A 20522-nucleotide genomic window follows, 5' to 3' on the forward strand; every position below is an offset into this window, starting at 1 on the left:
GATCGTGGCAAAGATTATTTTGAAAAACTAGAAAAATAATTGGAGTTAGGCTATGATTCAATCAGTTTTGTTTAAACTAAGAAGTACAATTTGAGAATACACACCTGTTATTAAAGTTTAAGAAGAAAGTATGTAAAACGCCATGTGTGTGGTAAAATTCCATACACCATGTCAAAGCCGGCATTATAATATATGTGTAGTGTAATGGGCAACATGTGAATAATATTACTACCGTTATTTGAACGTCTTGAGTACTTACTTGTACAAAACGGAGGTAGGTAGTTCCAATAACCTGCAGTACAGGTTATTGTGTCTCGACCCTGCATTGTGTTGCCGGAATCACATGTAAAGCTGGCAGTTTCTCCTTCTGCAGCAGGGAATGCAGGAGGCGCAGTTACAACTTGTCCTTGAAATGGCTGATAAAATGCATCACACCCGTAGACACCATTCACTGCAGCTGAATGTCAAATTTAAAATATTTGAATACATTAAATGAAAAGATAGTAAAACAAATTACATTGAATGACGTACGTTGATCAGACGGTGTTTATTGTATATTTGATTCAGTACTGTGTTCCCATAATTAGCATCCAGAACAGGTCATCAACTTCTGATCGAAATTATTGTTGTGCATGTTTACATTATTGTAAGTGCACACTTACACCAAATGTACAACACTAAATAAAACAATACATAACAGTCTGAGAATTTGTGGATTTAATTGTCAGACACATAACATACACGGTCAATATATCGCATAGTTGAACCTAACCAAGAGTCATCCTAAAAACATGCAAATGTCATTGAGACCGTCTAAGATATCTGCAAACAAACATTTTAATTTAATTTGCAATACACATATTAGGCGTATACTACATGTCCTGGCATAACTGATGGGATTTATGTCAGACCTTAATCGCAATGATGGCACTTGCACTAAATTGGGCGACTACACACCATAGACATACGATTTCGTGGTTGAATTTACATAATGCTATGTTTGTTTGATTCAAGTCAACGCAAAGTAACACGTGGACGTTATGTATCATTATCCTACATGTGCAAGACGAATATACTAATAATGATAACTTTTAGTTGAATACCATCTTTACACTTGTTCGGTGTAACGACAAAAGCTTTAAATCAGATACGACTATATATAATCACAACGTCGAAATTAGGTTGCGCGTCAGACATGGTACAAATGAAATATCGACACAACATCCAATTGCGAATCTTTTCAACGTTAGGACATAATGTTGTATTAATGAAGTTTCAACGTAATTAGCCCACTGGGATGTTGTGACAGTTTATTTATTACAAATGAAAAACCAGGTAGGCCGCTTACCTCTTTTCTTGCAAACTGAATAATATTCAACATTGCAATCTCTGTCATACCACAGCCCCGTATCACTGGCAATAGATATACAATGTTCACCTTGTTCATGTGATGGCTGCCCAGGAGCAAAATTTGTGTACGTGGCTATTTCATGCAGCACAGTTCGGTATTCGCCCTGGCTTGCAAGATCAATTATACCAATCCAACCAGTTGTATCATATCTTTAATGAATAAAAACACAAAAGTTATTTTTAAGTCCGGAGAAATGCCCGAATTAGTTTAACAAATTAACCAACGTACATAGTTAATACAAATACATGGATAACTGCACTGCAGTAAGGCAGTTGACATTTAACAAAAAAAAAAGAGATACGAGGGGCGTTCAGTAAGTGATGCCCCTTACCCACTTCCAGGTGTCTGATCTAGATGAAATTTTGCATGTGTAATGATTTACATCTCTATGGGTTATGTTGCAAAAACAGCTATGAGTGTCGCGCAGTGATCCGGTTTTCGTATTTAAAAGGACACACGCCAAGGAAGACTTTTGATGAATAAAAGAAACTCACGGTGATGATGCCCCTTCATATGACCCTGTAAAACGCTGGCATCGAGAATTCAAACATGGCCTGAAGTCTGTGGAAACAGCTCCCAGACCTGGTCGTCCCTCTTCTGCCATTGATGAGGCACTGTCCGTCAAGTTGAGGCAGCCATTTTCGAAGATCGACGTATTACTGTTCGCCAAATAGCCCAAGAGGCAACGATTAGTACAGGGTCTGTGGAAACTAGCATTCATGACCATTTGCCAGATGGATTCTCAGGTTGCTCACACCTTTCCAAGGGCAAGAACGCGTCGAGTGCTCGAGGATGAATTTGGGGATGTGCCAAGAAGATGAGTCAAAGTTTTTCAAAAGAATGATTACACAGGATGAAACTTGGGTCCATCACTATGGTCCAGAGACCAAAGCCCAGTCAATGCAGTGGAAGCACTTGGACTCACCACCTCCAAAGAAGGCAAAGGTGCAGCCCTGATGACAGATTTCCTAGCAAAGGGTACCACAATTCCAGGAGCCTATTACGCTTCACTTTTGATGAAATTAAGAGAAGCTATCAAATCAAGAGGCGGGGCAAGATCAGCAAAGGTATCCTACTCCTGCAGGACAACGCTCCGGTCCACAACTCGCATGTCGTCAGATCAGAAGCACGGGCGTGTGGCTATGGGATCCTCCCCATCCCCTTACTCTCCGGACCTTGCACCCTCTGACTTTCATCTATTCCCAGCCATGAAGTTGATTTTGAAAGGAAAGCGTTTCCCAGATGATGCAGCCTTGATTTCTGAAGTTACGACGTGGTTGGAGGACCAACCAGGGGGTGTTCTACAAAAACTGTGTCCAGAGCTGCATCAAACGATGGGAGAAATGCATAACTCTTGGTGGTTCATATGTAGAGAAAGATTAATAACTGTGCCAAGTTTCATTAATCTCCTGCTACGGGAAATGGGTCAGGGGCATTACTTATTGAACGCCCCTCGTATGTGGTCAGGGACAGGGTAGATGCGAGATTGCTTGCTGGTGCTGACTCCTCCATTGACAGTGTTTCACTTACTGGTCTTGAAAGCTTTACCACCAAATTTAGAACTCTTATAATAGTACTTTCTTTTGTTCTTAGTACTTCATGTGATATGTATACATGGACAGAAGACTTCAGCGTATTGGTAGTGTCTTTGATGTAGGCCCGAATCATTAAGGTGTATTATGTCGATGCTGCAAGCATTGTATTCTGCATCCTATTGCCGGACAATTTGGAAGACTGATTCGTGTGGTAGAAGGTGATAAATGGGGTTTATATGAAGCAGTAGCACAAATGAGGGGTATACATCATTAGCAGGTGATCCTGATCGTGATGGTGACCCGGTAGCGGCTCCCAAAACCATATTTATCTCATTTAGAAGATATCTGAATATGATGTCAAAAGGTCAATCCTCCAATCAGATTGCTCGAATTGTTATTATTAGTATGGGGGTTTATAAATTATTACACTGCGTTATTACACTTAGCTGCTATTTTTTGCACCGTTGATTCACATTGCAGTGTAAAATCGTCGATGTTTATGTAATCGTATTTGGAACTTATAACTTGTGTGTTAGTGTTACCATAGTAATTTTAATATGAAAAAATGTAAATTTATTCATTACTGTATAATCTGCAAAGTATCAAATACTTACGACGAGTAGTACCATTGGTTACCGTAGTCGTCCAGCAAACTTCTAACGAACTCGTTTTCTCCTGCGTTTTGTATATCGACCAATTGTCCGTTTGCATTACACCCATTCAACGCTTCACGCCATGTACTCTGTGAAATAACTGTATACTCGTACCCATTGTACATGCTGTTCGTATCTGCAAGGTAGAAAAAGTGAACGTAGTAACAGAGAAAATAGTGTTCAAATATATATTCATAAAAAAATACACCTTACTCACCCGACATCCATCCTTGTGTGCAATACACCAATGCGAGACAATATATACATTCTCGCATCATAGTGTAGGGGAGTACCACACTGAATCAATCGTTTATGTGATATAGTGTCTATTAGCAGACACGGCACGTGAACATAGTCGGTGATGTGAATGAGCAAACACCACTCAAACTCGCCGGGAAGCTTTAGCAAGTGCGCATCGATTGAAAAACAATGATAATGTTATGCGGTAATTGTATTTGTTTTTCGAACTTTATCCAGTTTTCAATTTTTACAGTTAGGGAAAACAAACAATATGCATATAGTATACGTGAAAGCCACAGTTTCAAGTGTCTCGCCGTGGTATCCGACGTTATCTTCGCAGTACTTCCAGGTAAACAATACAAAGTAGTACTTAGTGTATTCGTGCGGAATGTTAAACAAGTAGAAAGTTTGTTAATTTCGGAAAGAAAAATCAATGCAACAAAGTACACTCCCAGAGAACGGAATTAAGTTACTGTAAACATAAAATATGCCACTCCCGGAAGGAACTTCGTAATACTGTGACGTAAGTAGTGTTTCGACATGCACTGTTTGTCGAATGACACTGTACGTAAGTTTGTACACAGGTTTGCACGTTGCCATGGGAGTAATTGATTAGGAAATAAAGAACGACGCAACGTTCGTTAAAATTGATTTGTCGACAAAATTGTGTATGAAACCTTTGGCATGTTAATAATAATATGCCTGCTGTAATACAGCAGCTATGGTATCCACTCGCCTTGCCAATAGCCGAACACTGCCGAGCAGCTTTTATCCACTCGCCTTGCCAATAGCCGAACACTACCGAGCAGCTTTTATCCACTCGCCTTGCCAATAGCCGAACACTGCCGAGCTGCTTTTATCCACGCGCCTTGCCAATAGCCGAGCAGTTCTTTATCCACACGCCTTGCCAATAGCCGAACACTGCCGAGAAGTTCTTTATCCACTCGCCTTGCCAATAGCCGAACACTGCCGGGCAGTTCTTTATCCACTCGCCTTGCCAATAGCCGAACACTGCCGAGAAGTTCTTTATCCACTCGCCTTGCCAATAGCCGAACACTGTCGGACAGTTCTTTATCCACTCGCCTTGCCAATAGCCGAACACTGCCGAGAAGTTCTTTATCCACTCGCCTTGCCAATAGCCGAACACTGCCGAGAAGTTCTTTATCCACTCGCCTTGCCAATAGCCGAACACTGCCGAGAAGTTCTTTATCCACTCGTCTTGCCAATAGCCGAACACTGCCGGACAGTTCTTTCATATCCACTCGCCTTTTCAATAGCTGAACACTGCCGAGCTGTTCTTTAGCCACTCGCCTTTCCAATAGCCGAACACTGCCGGACAGTTCTTTATCGAGGGGGGGGGGGCAAGGGTTATTTTCGTTCAACGTAATTGCAATATTTTTTGTTCGTACAACGTAAATACAAAAAATAAATTCCGTAATTCTGTAATCACAGGCTAGACGTACAACGTAATCAATCAAATATTTTTTTCGTACACTGTAAAAATGTGTCATTTTTCTCGTACGTACAAAAATTCAAATCCAAATAAAAAAATCGTAAAGAATAATCCAGGGAAATTACATTTTAGAAACTGTAAAACGACTAGAAGACACAATTCACTACAAAATTGAATGTCAAGACGTAAAAGGCCCTCTAACCGAATGAAGAGCATTACGAGGGTAATATGCGCATGCGTCTCTTCACACGGCGCAGCAATGTGGAGAATTTGAGTCGGAGAGCTCTTCGGACCATTCAATGTTACATTTGTTAACACTGTAAACTGTAAAAACGTCTTTTTTTTCTTCGTAAATTGTGAAAAGCCCTTTTTATTTCCCGTAAAACCGTACCAGCTACCCCCCTTGCCTCCCCTCTTTATCCACTCGCCTTTCCAATAGCCGAACACTTCCGAGCAGTTCTTTATCCACTCGCCTTTCCAATAGCCGAACACTGCCGAGCAGTGTTTTATCCGCTCGCCTTACTAATAGCTGAAGGTCAGAGATGGACTTTATTCCAAAATTAATATTCAATGTGAAGCATTTTCCATTAAGATTAATCTGTTTACTTCAGTTAATTTTATTTAATATCTCGGTAGCCCCTTAAGTTGCTATAAGTACTTATTTACAATGAGGCCGAGGGAAAGGAACAATAAATACGTAACAAACAATGCGTAGGGGGATTATTTTACTGAAGACAATGAATAACTTTATTGTCAGATGTCAATCAGATTCCAATCAGTATAACTTGCGAACGCAAATTTGATTTTTGGCTTCAAAAGAAAATATCAACATTTAGGTTCAGTATACGACACGGGAAAATACGATGACAATGTTACGTGAAAGCATCATGATGGGTTTAGACGAACCGTACATAAGATATTGCTGTCCCACTCACTATCGCGTTCGCATATGTTCGAGAACTGACCACGGAATTTACCAGTTATGCGGTCTGATACCAATGAGATCGTGGTGTTTCAACAATGGGCGTGGCATAATATTCTAATACAAGTAGCCTGTCCGCTGAGATAGCTCCACTGTTACTAGTAGCAATGCACATTTCAATTAAAAAAATTAAGATAACAGAGATCGGTCCACTTGAGGTACCTATATATATAATATCAGAGTAATCAAACATTCAGTTTTCAACAAGTAGTCGAAAATATCACTTTTTACCAAACATGACAAGCATATTCACCAAAATTAGAGAATTAAGGATATCATCACGAAATGAATAACTATAAGAAAGGTGCATATACCCAAGTATCAAAGCAATCAGACTTGTAGTTTTCAAGAAGAAGTCGAAAATTAAAGTAAAAAGTTGACGTGGACGACGACAGTCGGCGACGGACAATCTCATATAATAGGCTCCGCTCGACGAGTCGATAACGGGGCTAAAAGTATATATATTTTATAGCGCATAATTTTGTACACTTTCATGTTCCACCATTTTCCTCATACTATTTTATAGAGAACACAATAATGTTTGATGTATGCTAATGTAATGTCTACAGACTACAACAGATTGTTTGGTGGCTCATGTAAAATGGAAACCATTAACTGTGGAGTAGATAGTGTTGCTTTTGACAGGAGATGTGACGGACTGCAGAAATGTAATATAATGGCACCAAAAAGTTAACAATGTGGAATAAAATAATTTTTTTTTAAATAATATTTTTATTATAGCGCACGTGCAATGAAGCGTCTTGGCTAATCTAAATAGTGGAACATTGTCGAATGCTTTGATAAAATCTTAAAGATACACAACACAGGAACAAGTGACAAATACAACAAATTTTAGTAAATTTATTAGACTTGTTCATTCTAAATTATTAAATTAAATTAATTAAATCATTATTAAATACATTATACACCGTACTGTAGTATTTCTGATAAGTGTTTCCATTCGTAAAAGGTACAATGCTGTCTTATATGCTTTATATATAATGTTACGCAAGGGCTAATTGCCAAAGAATTAGCTTGGTTTTCACAAACAGTATTGAATGCATTGTGAAAACAAGTTACATTAAGAGTGTTGTCCAGGATGCAAACATATGACCTTGCAATCGTGACTATTCCATGTGTATGTTATAGTTTGTTCATTTAAAATAAATGGTAATACATGTTTTACTGTGCAAATTACGGAAGCACATTTAGACAAATGTTCAAAACAGAGCACAAGCCTTTTTATTAGTTGTCCACATCCCCATCTTTGTTACTGTCCTTCATCAGTGGCGGCGGCACAGGGGGCAGAGGGAGCGGTCGCCCCCTTGAACAAAATGTTGGGGTGTGGGCGTTGTGTACTCGCCTCTGAGGGTGGTACGTGAAACTGGTAAATATGTTGTGGTATGCTCAACTCTGAGGGTGGTACGTGAAACTGGTCAAAATGTTGTGGTATACTCGACTCTGAGGGCGGTGTTGTAAATATTTAGTAAATATCTCCGATATTTCCCATCACTATTGCGAGGTTAGTGATTAGCATTTGTTATTTTATGAAATTGAGATGAAATACAGTCATTGTATCATTTCTAAACTGCCATGAAAACTGACCTTCGCATGGAATGTGTTTGTCCCGAGTGAAATGTTCAATGATATCGTGGGAAAGTTATAACGACTAAATTCTGACAAGAATTTGAGTGTATGAGATAGTAGGTTTAATTTTGTTAATCTTTACGAGATGCGCTACAAATCTGAAAGTGTACGATGGACATTATATGTCTTTGTACTTACTATGTTGGCGATGAGGGCGCTAATATCTCCAAAGTTGATTTCGCTGAAATCAGGAGTTCAAATTATCAATGGGTATGAGTCAAATATTCTTTAAAGGGCACTAATACTATTACGAATACTATTTCTCATCATGTCTTTACATTTTGACATTTTGTCACAGGATTTTCTCGAAAACCGTGATTGTTACACTAAAAGGATTATCGCATATATGGAGCACTTTTGAAACAGTATATTACGATAAATTTCCCTCATATTTAATAGGTCGAAAACAAAACAAATAATCAAACTCAACATGCTACAGCTTATATCCAAATCTATAAATAGGAAGAACTTTTCAAAAAAAAAAATTGTGATAACATTTTCACTGTATTTAATAGATCGAAAAAGCCGCGAACGATAACTCGGAAGCTAACGGTGGTGGCATGGCAACTCGGTATGTTTGTGGTCCGCTAGCCATAATGACAACACAACCGATTATCAATAAAACGTAGAACCAACTGATAATTTTGGTTTGACACACAAAAGTAGTTGATTATTAATAGTAATTAATACCAAATACACAAAACTAAAATACATTATCTGTTTTCGGAGGGATAAACATTTTGTTTAATCATAGAAAAGTATTCTTGTACGAGGTTGCATGACGTCACGGGGTTGCCTTGTGTGTTAGTCTGATATGTAATTCCTACCACTACTAGTGTGTAAACACGTCGTGAGGCGAGGTAGGTGATCGATTTTCTAATATATCTACAGTTTTATGATATATTTCAAGTAAAACAATACATCAGTAGTTGGACTGTGGTATAAAAACATTGCCCGGAAATACACTCAGCACAGAAGTGTATGGAATCCTTGTTTTGATTTAATTACATTCAAATATTTGCTGTCCATCTATCTGTTGAACCAGGGACGGTGGTTGAACCAGGGAGCTGTATTACTGGTTGAACACAGAGTGACCAAGCTTCCACCGGACTAGCTCGGTGATTGAATGATTGCCGCAGTCAGCTACATAGTCAGTGTTTAGTGCAACATATAGTTGTTTTGCTCGCTGAACTAATCGAGCGTTCATTTTGTAATATTACTGTGTCGATTATGGAATGTCGTTCAGGAAAGTAATTGTGTTCCAATATTAGTTAGCAAATGGAAATCAGTAAAAGAAAAATATCTTGTGCATAAGAACCTTGCTCCATCCCGAACACACATACAACATAATCCGTGTAAGTAATGTTTTTCAGGAGAGAATTACGGAAAGCCCAATACACGAATACAGACAGGGTCATATCATTCAGGAATACAATGTATTTGGCTAGCTATTGTTTCTTTTATCACAAACCATAATAACCCTTATTGTTATGTTGATTACTTGTACTGGTAGATTCTTTTAAAAATTTTTACCTACATGTAGTAACACTACACCAGACACCCACAGAGCAAAGAGTGTACACACTGTATGACAGCTCTGTAGTGGAGCATGGAGTGTACACACTGTATGACAGCTCTGTAGTGGAGCATGGAGTGTACACACTGTATGACAGCTCTGCAGACTCTGTAGGGTTAGTTGAGATGCTAGTAGAGGATTGTACACGTTGATGCAAATGTAAGAGCGGCTTCTTGTTTACCGGTAATCAGGCAGATCCACAGTGTTAAATATAGCCAATTTTTTTCGCAACAGGAAAAAGGTTCAATATTTTTTTCTCTTTTCAAAAATGTTTTGGGAAATCATAAAAGTCAAAATGTTATTGTATTTCTATTGTTTGGACAATATTTTTGTCTCCAACCTGAGTGTTCAAACATGATTTTGAGACATTCATGTGACATGGTGTATTAAGAAATTTCTTTTTTTCCATTTTGTAATCACATTACATGTATGAGTAAGTGTTTTTTTTATTATTAACAGAGAGGTGGTCTGGACTATCAACGAGATCTTAAAAAGATATTTGCGGCAATTATTCGCCAAAATTTCATTGATATACTTAGTATCTACTTCTGAACTGATCATGTGACAGGAGTGATGATGTCACTGATCATGTGACATGTGTGTTGATGTCATGTTATGAGGATTCAATATTGAAATAAACAATGGGAACCGTTGTGTCATTGCCAAAACTAAGCCCCTTGGAAAAACAACTTGTTTCTGAGGGAAAATTGGACCGCAGTGCTCTGTCTAGTCGTGCATCCTGCAAGATCAGAACACTTTCACGAGAACAGCAACAAGCAGTGTTTACACAATGTCAAGGATTGTTAAATAATATCAAGGAAAGCAAAGATAAGCAGCGAGGTAAGTTAAAACTATTGATCCTGTGATATCAATGATTGATTGATTGTTCACTTAATATCTGCATTTCTATATAAACTACATTTAGAAAGGACAGTGAAAGGATACCAGAGAATGGAATCTAATCCTTCAGAATTTCTAACTCAGACTGAATATCATATACTGTTGATTTGTATTTTGAGTTGTACTTAAATTCTAAAATTAATGCACAAAGTATATATGCTTGGTTTAAGAATGCACAACTTAGGAACACAATGTGGGTATCTAGTGTGATTCAAATATAGTATGAATTAAAACTCAATGTCTGGAAAAACAATGAATTAAAACACAGTGAAGCATTATAGAAAACTTGAAGCTCAATGCCAGAAAAGTTGTAAAGAAATTATGCTCAAATTATGTCAAAAGCACATACCATAAAAATAAACTGAGAACGTACAGAAAATTAAAAAAAGATTTTTCACTAGAAAAATACTTGCAAATAATAAAAAAAATGCTATATCTCTCTGCAATGACCAAACTGAGGATAAGTGCCCATTGCTTACAAATTGAAATGGGAAGGTACAATAATGTACCAATCTACCAATTTAGGTGTATTTTTTCAAAAATTTCAATCTTTCCTGTCACCTGAATTAGAGCGACGCCTACATTTTATGGTAAATGATGTGGTGAAACACATTTAAAACTGTTTTACAGAGGAGGTAATATACAAGAAAATCCAATTAAAAGTGAAATGCTTACACCAGCTATTCAGAAAATACAAATTAACCATTTCTTTTTGTCTAGAAATTTGATCGTCTTGTTTTGGTTTTTCCTGTATTGTTAGTTTTGGTACCTCTTTTAAAACAGAGGGAGAAAACAGTTCATTTTGCCAATACTACATTTAGTGACATTTGTTCTGCCATGGAAACTTGTTTTTAAGAATAATACATTTGTATTGTTTAGTGTATTTCCCACTGTGTGCCCATGATACTATATTTATTAATTTATAATATCTCCCAGTGAAAATAAAAATTGTCCTACAAAACCAGCAAATAAAATAGATCTGGTACATATCATTTTAGCGTAAATGTTTTAGCATTACTCCATATACTATATTTATTACAATTGTTAGCCTTGTAACCAGGGTTCACAATGGAATAGCATTTGTACATGGAGATCAATTGGTCAGACTGTGAATCAATATTTTCTGACTTATTGTGTATAGTATACAGTATAATGGGATCTATTCATTGGTATCGTTGACTTGTTGACATACTGCAGTATATATGCAGGAACCATAGAAATTATCTAAACTATTCTGTGATCTATCATGTCATCAACTACTAACATTTACACATACCAAATAACTATTTACGGTTGCAGTCTGAGGAAAATATAATATATTTATTCGTTTTTTGGGACTGTTATTGACATATGTTATGTCCTTGTAATTTCATGTACATTCACAATTGATCTAAATTGACAAATATTGATTCAGAATCGATGTAAATGGATTTTTAATAATTGAATATGGTAAAGGCATTATAAACTGTGATTATATCCTTTCATTTTTAGCAAACTGATATTGTTTTATGGATTGAAATTAACATTAACTACCTGTACAGTCATTTTCAAAAATATTTAGAATATTTCATAAAACTTGGTTTTGTTTGTTATAATAATAATGTTATAGCAGTCTCCTGGGAAAACAGCTAAATTGTATATTTAGTTTAATTAAGAAGCAATGGAATTCGTAGAAAATACATTCATATCTTAAAAGGATGTTAATTGTGTTAAACAAATAATGCATTTTGTATGTAACATGGGACCCACATTGAATGTCATGGCGATTCACTCCTCTTAAAGGGACAATCTTTCGGAAACCAATTTTTCTTTCATTTGTTGATAGTATTTTATTTTATTTCTAGGTTAAATTGGTGCAACCATAATTTCACTTTTTTCACACATACAATGTATATAAATTTGATTTTTATAGTGGCTCAAGTTTGTACAGATTATTGTTTTAAGAGATTTTGGAATATTCACCTGAATAATTTCAGACATTATTTGATTCGATATTTCCTTCACTACCACTACCACTACTTTTGTTGACAATGTTTATGCTGGTGATCAACCGTACAAAGAACCTCATTATGTGGAAAGAGGACATTACCCTACGTCATTTAATTGAGGCAAAGAACTGCATCGATTGATGAATGCTGTCTGTACTTTATTTGTATTGTTAACTCACATTATAGAACCAGGACTGCTGGTTGTTATGTCTCTATATGCATAGTGTGGGCATTGCGTCTCCTGTGTTGCACAATGAATTACTCAATTTATTATAAAATGTATTATGTGTACATTGTATAGCCACATGTACACATGTTGAGTACAATGTCATACTTTGTGTGTGTGTGTGTGTGTTGGTGTAGACGTAGAAGTGGAGCCTGTAGACCAGACATACACAAACAAAGTGGAGCCCTTTGTACAAGTGGAGCCCCAAATTGGTGGCTCCACAATGTTTCATAATTTATATTAATATTTAATCGAATTTAAGTCAGGTTTGCGAAGCTTAGGTTTAGTATCGGGGAAGGTATGGTTCACGTTATATTAATATTAATATAATTATACCATACCTTACCCTGATACTAAACCTAAGCTTCGCAAACATTTCTATGTTCAGTCACGGGATATTCAACTCTAGTTTAATTAAACTTAATTAAAGTGCAATTCTCCATTGTATTGCATTGTAATTGAGTTTAATTAAACTCCAATTAAAACGCAACCCTATATAGGAACACGTTTTAATCAAGTTCATATCGCAACTATATTAAAAGTTAATTCAACTATATTAAAAGTTAATTCAATGGTGGCTCCACAATTCATGGGACACCTGTATGTGTGTGTGTGTGTGTGTGTCAGGGGAAAACATGGAATTTAATGAAAGAATGCCATCAAACAATCTAATCACAAACTTCCCTACTAGTGAAAAGTTTAAAATGTCTTGCTTTGAAATATTTAAACTAATATCTATTCCTATTTGTGTAGTTATTACATTTTTAGACAAGAAAAAAACACAATGCAATGTCTGCTGTCTGCTCAGTAATGCTGGGTGTCATTGTAGCCCTCAAAAAATGTGGTTCGAATTTGTTTGTTCTAGATAAAATATAGTCATGTTTTATTATTCTCAATTATATGTGTTCTGTAAAATAATTTCATTGATGTAAAACTAAACAATTAGTTCTTTGTTTTGTAGCTGAGACGGAAGCAGCATTGAAGGTTGAATGGCAGGATGGTGAATCAGTGAGCACAGAGGAAGCTGAAGATATAGTACAGACATGCTGGTCTAGAATTAATAGACAATGTGCACAATATTACAGAAAGAAGAACTCTAATAAAACAGTAACAGGATGGAGAGTTGTTCGTGTATTTGTCTCCTCCACCTTTGCTGATTTTTTTTCTGAGAGAGAAGCTCTTGTTAAAAAGGTATTCATATTATCTGTACACTGAATGATTAAGTTCTGTCATATCAGGTAGCGCAGCCCTTGCTGAAAGTCTTCATAGAAAGCCGAAATGAATGGGAAAAAATGACCGTAGCAGACACTATGTTAAGAATACATGCTACTATGAAAGAGATACTGTCATCAGAAATACAGATTTTAACTTCTTGCATTTCAAGTGACAAACATTTACCATAGTACCTAAGATTTCTAAGATAATTAAAGGTTTATCATTTTGGTACATTTATATACAAGCTTTTAAAATAATTTGGTTTTCCTATTCATCTGTGCCCCAGTATTTCAGTATCATTCTAATTGGTTGTTATTTGTGTTGGATGGAACATACCTATCACACATGAGACAACACTAGGTTTAGCTAGATTTTTCACTGCTGCATGATTTTTCACAATGAAGTTATCTCAGCAAATATATGCACATTGTTGTATCATTGTGTTACATGCCACTTCCAACCCCAGACACCCCCACCCCACCCTAGCATGTGTATTTACAATCATGTGTACATGTATCTTTTTTTGACTGACACTAAACTTATTAATAAAACAGTCAAATTTAAAAAAAAAAAAAACTTCAAAAAACACCCACTAAACCGCAACTTTAAAGTTACTGACAATTTAATTTATTTTATTTTTATTTTATTGTATGATATTATTAGTAATTTTAGACTAATATGATAGAGTTGAACATTCAAAGTGAAAATTGAGTCATTTGTCTTGTAGGTATTCCCAGAGTTAAAAGAATGGTGTGAGACACGACAGCTGCAGTTAATTGAGTGTGATTTGAGATGGGGAGTACCAAAAGACACCACAACAGGAGAAACCATAGCAACCTGTCTAGAAGAAATAGATCGTTGTCTTGATGAAACTGATGGTGAACCATTCTTTCTTGGAATGTTAGGTGAAAGGTGAGAATTTAAAACTTGTATCATCAAACTTATAATTAATTTTAAATCCTGTAAGTCTGGAAACTTCATTTGATATGCACGAGTTATTTAAAAGTTTACTTATCTTTTCCAAGTCAATTTTCAGTATCAAATATTGATGTGTATTTATAATGAAGTGTTCAACTTAAAGTAGTCAGGTCATGTTATATCAAGTGATAATGAAGTTTTATTTAAAAGTCAAAAACTTCTGTATATTGAATAAAAAGAATGGTATATTCAGATAAAGTGAAGATTTTCTACAGACATTGTTAGATTAGCGCAGGTCAAGTGATTATCTTAGTATTTTATAGTGGGCACATAGGCTTCTGTTGGAGATTTACTTGTACGTACATTAATTTACTAATTAAATAATTTTAAATTATTATTAATCCACACAGATATGGTTGGAATCCCACCTCCAGAGAAGTCCCCCAAGATATTATTCACAAATATGAATGGGTTCCAAATTTATCCATGACACATATGGAAATCTTACATGGAGCCATCCGGAATCAAAATCCTAATGCTGTGTTTATGCTGCGAGATCCATGTTACCTGTCAGACATTCCTCCTGATCATCTGAAGAATTTTCTTGAAGAAGATGAATTGCCGAAGTCACAACTCAAAGTAAGATTTGTCATTTGTTTCTATTGGAGCAATTATCCATGTAGATTTTGTAAAGGTAACACAAATTGATAAAGATATTCAATGGTTCCCTGTTTTTAGGATGTTAATGTTGTTTACAAAGTTAAACAAAGCTGGATTACTAATAATACAATATTTTACACTTAATAGATGCATATTAATTAGCCTTATTTGCATATCTTGATAATCAATGCATTTGCTTAGCTTCAACAAAGTTTTGCAGAAGATCTAGTATAAATGGCAAAATTTGTTTTCCGTAAGTTCAAATATTAATTGTTGTTATGTATAATTAGTCTTGTTATTTGAGTTATAATATCTGTCTTATATAGTTTTCTTATACATGCATTGGTAGCACTATAACAATCCTTCAAGTCTCCATTTGCTGTGCAAGTGTTCGCAGATGTTTGAAATGCTGCAATAATATTGTAGGTGTTAAGTTGCATGTTAGCTCAAGCTGGTGTGATAGGAGCTTGCGAGCTGCAGCGGTAATCTACTAGAATCCGCAAATATTTTATTTGTTGTTTTCTTTGTGTGTCACATAATCTGCTTGTGAGATGGAATTAGTCTGTATTGTTCATCTGATGTTCTATGTGTACTTGGTGGTACAAAATGTTTTTATTTTTCTTATTAGTCCTATTCTGAAAATTAAACCTTGTAAACAATACCCTACATAACAGACATTACCAAAAGCATGATCAGTCCCTCTCTGCCATCTAATCAGTAAATAGGCATTTACACATTTACACAAATTATAGTCAAGAATTTCTTCTTTAATTTGACTTATAAATCTAGAGGTCATACAACACATTGTACACACACATGATTGTACCTTGCTAGGCATGGTCATACTAAAGTGTCCATGTATGTTTGATATTAAAATTAAAATGTTATTTTTAACCTGCTGTTAGATTAAGAACACATTCATAGCATAGTCTACTATACTTGTGTTGTTAATTCAGGCATGTCATTGTTGTGTTGCCAGGTACCAGAGACACTCTGGATTGCATTGCTATGAAACTAAAGCTGATGCTATTAATCATATGACCTTATGTCTCTTTTAAGACTTGTAGCTTAATCCATGGTGTTCATACAATTGTTTGTCAGTCTGAATTTATTTAATACCCGAATAGTTGTTGACATACATGTACTGTTCTTGTTGCTCGTAAAGTTGATACCGAACGTTTTAGAGATAATTTGATGTCAAAGTAGTCATTTTATACATCTGGGATGCGTTCAATAGAAAAAGGTACTTGAAATATCTCATCAATTTATTTCATTGTTGTCATGGAAACATGCAAACGTTTTTGTTGGCTATATAACACTATTTGTCTGTATAGCATTACTTATCCACTTGCACTTTCTGACAACCAACTTATTACAGAAACATTAACCATGTTGGCTCTTTCAGAGAGTGCATTGTGAAATTGTGGAGCAGCAGGATATTTCTATTTCTTCTTTTCGAATAGATACTCTCCAAACATTTAATTATAATTACCATGTTTCATTATTTATATCTACACAGTCACTAATACTAGTAACTGGACAGGACATTGACAATAACTTAAAATCATTCCTCACTAATCCATCATAATAGTCTCTCACCAAACCAAAAAAACAGTGAGTTGGTTTACATTTTGGCGACTGGCTAAAGTACCTTTATAATGAGGTCAACAAAATCAGATATTGCTACGTAATACTAAAAGTGTTTCAAAAAAATATTACTGTACTTGAAAAAGTTTGAAAAATATTCATTTTAAAATTATTTAATTGTATTCTATTTTATTAGCTTCGCTGTCGACTTTGTCAAGTGGAGCTTATCATATGAGTGATTGTCCGGCATCATCGTCCGTGTCAACTTTTTACTTTTTAACTCCGCTGTCAACTTTGTCAAGTGATTGTCCGTCGTTATGAGTGATTGTCCGCCGTCTGCGTCAACTTTTTACTTTTTTGATTTTTTCTTGAAAACTACAAGCCTGAATGCTTTGATACTTGATGTATATGTACCTTGGGTAGAGCTCTCTTAGATTTGTTCATTTCATGATGATATCTTCAATTCTCTAAATTTGGTGAAAATTTTTGTCATTTTGGTAAAAAGTGATATTTTTGACTTTTAGTTGAAAATTGCAAGTTTGATGGCTTTGATATATGGCCAGAAATGACTGATTTGGTTATAGAACACAGACTGCCAATCCTGGTAATATCCTCACATATACAAAGTCACAAAGTTCTCATTTTGTTCTTCTGTTCGTGAATTGACCTCACGCATTGCACCGTTTAATGCAGGGCTCCATGTGATATCTATTGACCAATGAGAATACCTCATTTCAGTGCATGGTACAATGTATTGTAATTCATTCTTACTCTCTCTAGTTTATGTTTGGATAAAATTTCAAAGGTTTTATGATGAGTTGCTTTATTTACAGTATTCTTAGTTTTTGCCAGTCACAGATGACCTAGTAAATGCAAACAGACTTCACACAGGATACACCCCACTTAACACTCAGTTGGGGGTGAATTTCACAGGTTTTTTTCATAAAGAAAGGTACTTGTTGAATTGATCGCTAGGCAAGACAAGCTCTGATTAATTTCAATATAGCACTGGTTGGTGTGTTGAATAGACAGTAATATGACACAGGTGTGTGTGGTCATAGAGAATGAATTGATGTTCAGTAGTCTTTGTGATGCAGTTTGTTTATTGTTGTAACTTCCAAAAACAAAAAAGTTTCTGTTTCACAGTGTTAACTGCTTTAATCCTTTCAACACTTTTACCTTTTCCATCAAAATTATATTTATATTGAAGACCAAACTTATGTTTTCCACATTTAAAAAATACTGTAAAACATGTTGAAAAAGCAACATGCAATTTTAGCTAATTATGGTAAAATGACGTAATAGCGAAATGTTGATTTAGAGAATCGCTATTGTCATTGTTGATTTCCTGTTTTCACAATACTTGTCTGCCACGTGGAAAAACAAATGCACAGTTATCATCTCCATAAAACAAAGAAAAAGTGTAATTTGATTTTGTTCCAATGATAAACAACTGATTCAACAGGGATTTAAAAAAGCGGGCATCGTTGCTGCGTTACATCCAGAACATTGACCTTATATATATATATATAGTACTACTAATTTCCGTAATCAGTATCACTTCATTTATTTATTTTCATTATGACCACAATGAATACGTTTATTTTTTTGTGTTAATTTACTTTTCAATAAATCAATCATGTCAGTATGTTTTTTTTTTGTGTTGTTTACAAAGTGTGTGTCGAGAAAAAAGACATTGTTTGGCAACCATTTTTAATTTATAATAGGGTCATTAGCGACATCTTGAATTAGCGAATCAGTTCTCTCTCTAAATTCGCTAAAAAGACATGCTCGCAAAAAAGACATGTTTTACAGTAATGAAGAAATATGCAAAATATTGGCAGGAGAAAATCACATTCAAAAAATGTTCAGGGATTTTTTTAAAAGGCAGCTGCCATCTAAATATCTGTAAACTTGGCTTGTTCAGCTAGCGAGTAACCTAGTAACTGCTGTATAGCAGGCCAATCGGTTCAGTTGGCTCAGAAGTCAACCTTTTAGTTAAGATGTATTGATTGGCTGTCAAAACAGCTATCTTGGTAGGTGTCAACAAATCTAAAATTGTAGTCGGTTTCACATTTTCACTGCATTTGCAAAGTTTGAACTTTGGAGAGAGCATTCTGGGACTTGATTGTGTCGGGATTCGAAGTTGGCATATGTAGTTGTCTATAGACAATACATTTGACTGCATTATGAATCACAGCACTGATTTGTTTGTGTCATTTTGAATTCAGTATAATTTAGTTTTTGGGGATGTGTTTGGAGATATTGTCATCTTGTCTGCATCATGATATTAATTGGGTTTGGAATTTGACCTACCTGTATAGTATCTGGAAATGAATGTTGTTGGCTGTGGAAACTATACCTCCCTACTGCAAATATTGTCAGAAATGGTTTTTTGAGTTAATTACAAATAAATCACAGTAACATTTATATGTATGTGTCTAATACTTTGTGGTTTAGGGTTGAGATTCCAACAAAAACATGTATTGTTGGAATAAAATGTATCACTTTTTAATTGTAGTTTGTATTCCTGTTGTTATAATGAATTAGGAGTGCCTGAATTAAGACATATTTTTCACAATCAAGTTTCTCTCATCTCATGAATGTATGCAATTTGATAGGTCTGGTACCCAGGTTTAAATGACCTACTCCAGAACTTAGTTCTCCAGTCGCTATGTGGACACTCCATGAATACTGAGTGTATTTATGTTTGTATTTATTTTATGCAACCCTTTTTTGGATTCACTAAAAATTTGCTAATTACAATAATAGTGTGTGCTTCTAAAAAAAAGTTATTAGGTAATATTTATTTGTCTATTTTCACAGGAATTGAAAAGGTACTTACATGAAGAGTTCTCTGATTCTGTATTTGAATACAGTTGTGATGTTGATGGTGTTGATGATAGTACTGGTAGAGAAGTGGTAAGAAAATGCAACCAATAATTTTATCATATGACCACGGTGCATATTATTTGCATGTGGAATTTTTAAAATAATTCTATGCGGGTTTAAACTGTACATATCCACTATTATTTCTAAAAGAGTATCGATGAAAGGGTAATATTTCCGTCAATTATCATATCTGTAATAGTAGTTGACCATATCTGCTTATGTACATGTTTGTAAAACTAGTAAAATAAGATTCAGGACTCATTCTAAACATGATTATTCAACTCAATTATTGATCACCAGTTAATACTGCTACGTAAACCAACCATAATTCAATATTTAGTAATATTGTTTTTGTTTGACAGATACAACTTTCAAAACTAGATGAGTTTTGTGAGCATGTATTAACCTTCTTTAAAGCTGCTATAGAAAGAACTTACCCTCATAGTGAACACACTCTTACACCACAACAAGAAGGTAATATTAATTATAATTATACTGATGTTGTTTATTATAACACTGCTTCAAACTCAACATACATGTAATATTATGTTGTAGGCATTTTAAATAAAAAAATGTATATTTTTCAGTGTTTAGATGGTGCTGTTTAATAATATTATTATGTATTTGACTTGTTTTATT

At 35.2% G+C, this 20522-nt stretch overlaps 1 protein-coding gene across 2 annotated transcripts in view; it reads left to right on the forward strand.

The window, feature by feature from the left end:
* Positions 1–8704: 8704 nt before the first annotated feature.
* The window catches only part of LOC100377029 (telomerase protein component 1-like), a 29257-nt gene continuing 17439 nt past the window's right edge, over positions 8705–20522 (forward strand). Inside the window, exons 1-7 of one of the 2 annotated variants that reach the window (XM_085505612.1) lie at positions 8705–8781; positions 9957–10337; positions 13573–13802; positions 14554–14738; positions 15155–15383; positions 19818–19913; positions 20246–20357. In XM_085505612.1, the coding sequence (XP_085361738.1) occupies positions 10139–10337; positions 13573–13802; positions 14554–14738; positions 15155–15383; positions 19818–19913; positions 20246–20357 (1051 nt within the window). In that variant the 5' untranslated portion in view covers positions 8705–8781; positions 9957–10138. Of the gene's footprint in view, positions 8782–9649; positions 9739–9956; positions 10338–13572; positions 13803–14553; positions 14739–15154; positions 15384–19817; positions 19914–20245; positions 20358–20522 lie in introns of those variants that run through there. The other variant, XM_085505613.1, reaches the window with a different exon arrangement.

The sequence above is a fragment of the Saccoglossus kowalevskii genome, chromosome 11 (genome assembly GCF_978046115.1).
Source record: "Saccoglossus kowalevskii chromosome 11, keSacKowa6.1, whole genome shotgun sequence".
Lineage (NCBI taxonomy): Eukaryota > Metazoa > Hemichordata > Enteropneusta > Harrimaniidae > Saccoglossus > Saccoglossus kowalevskii.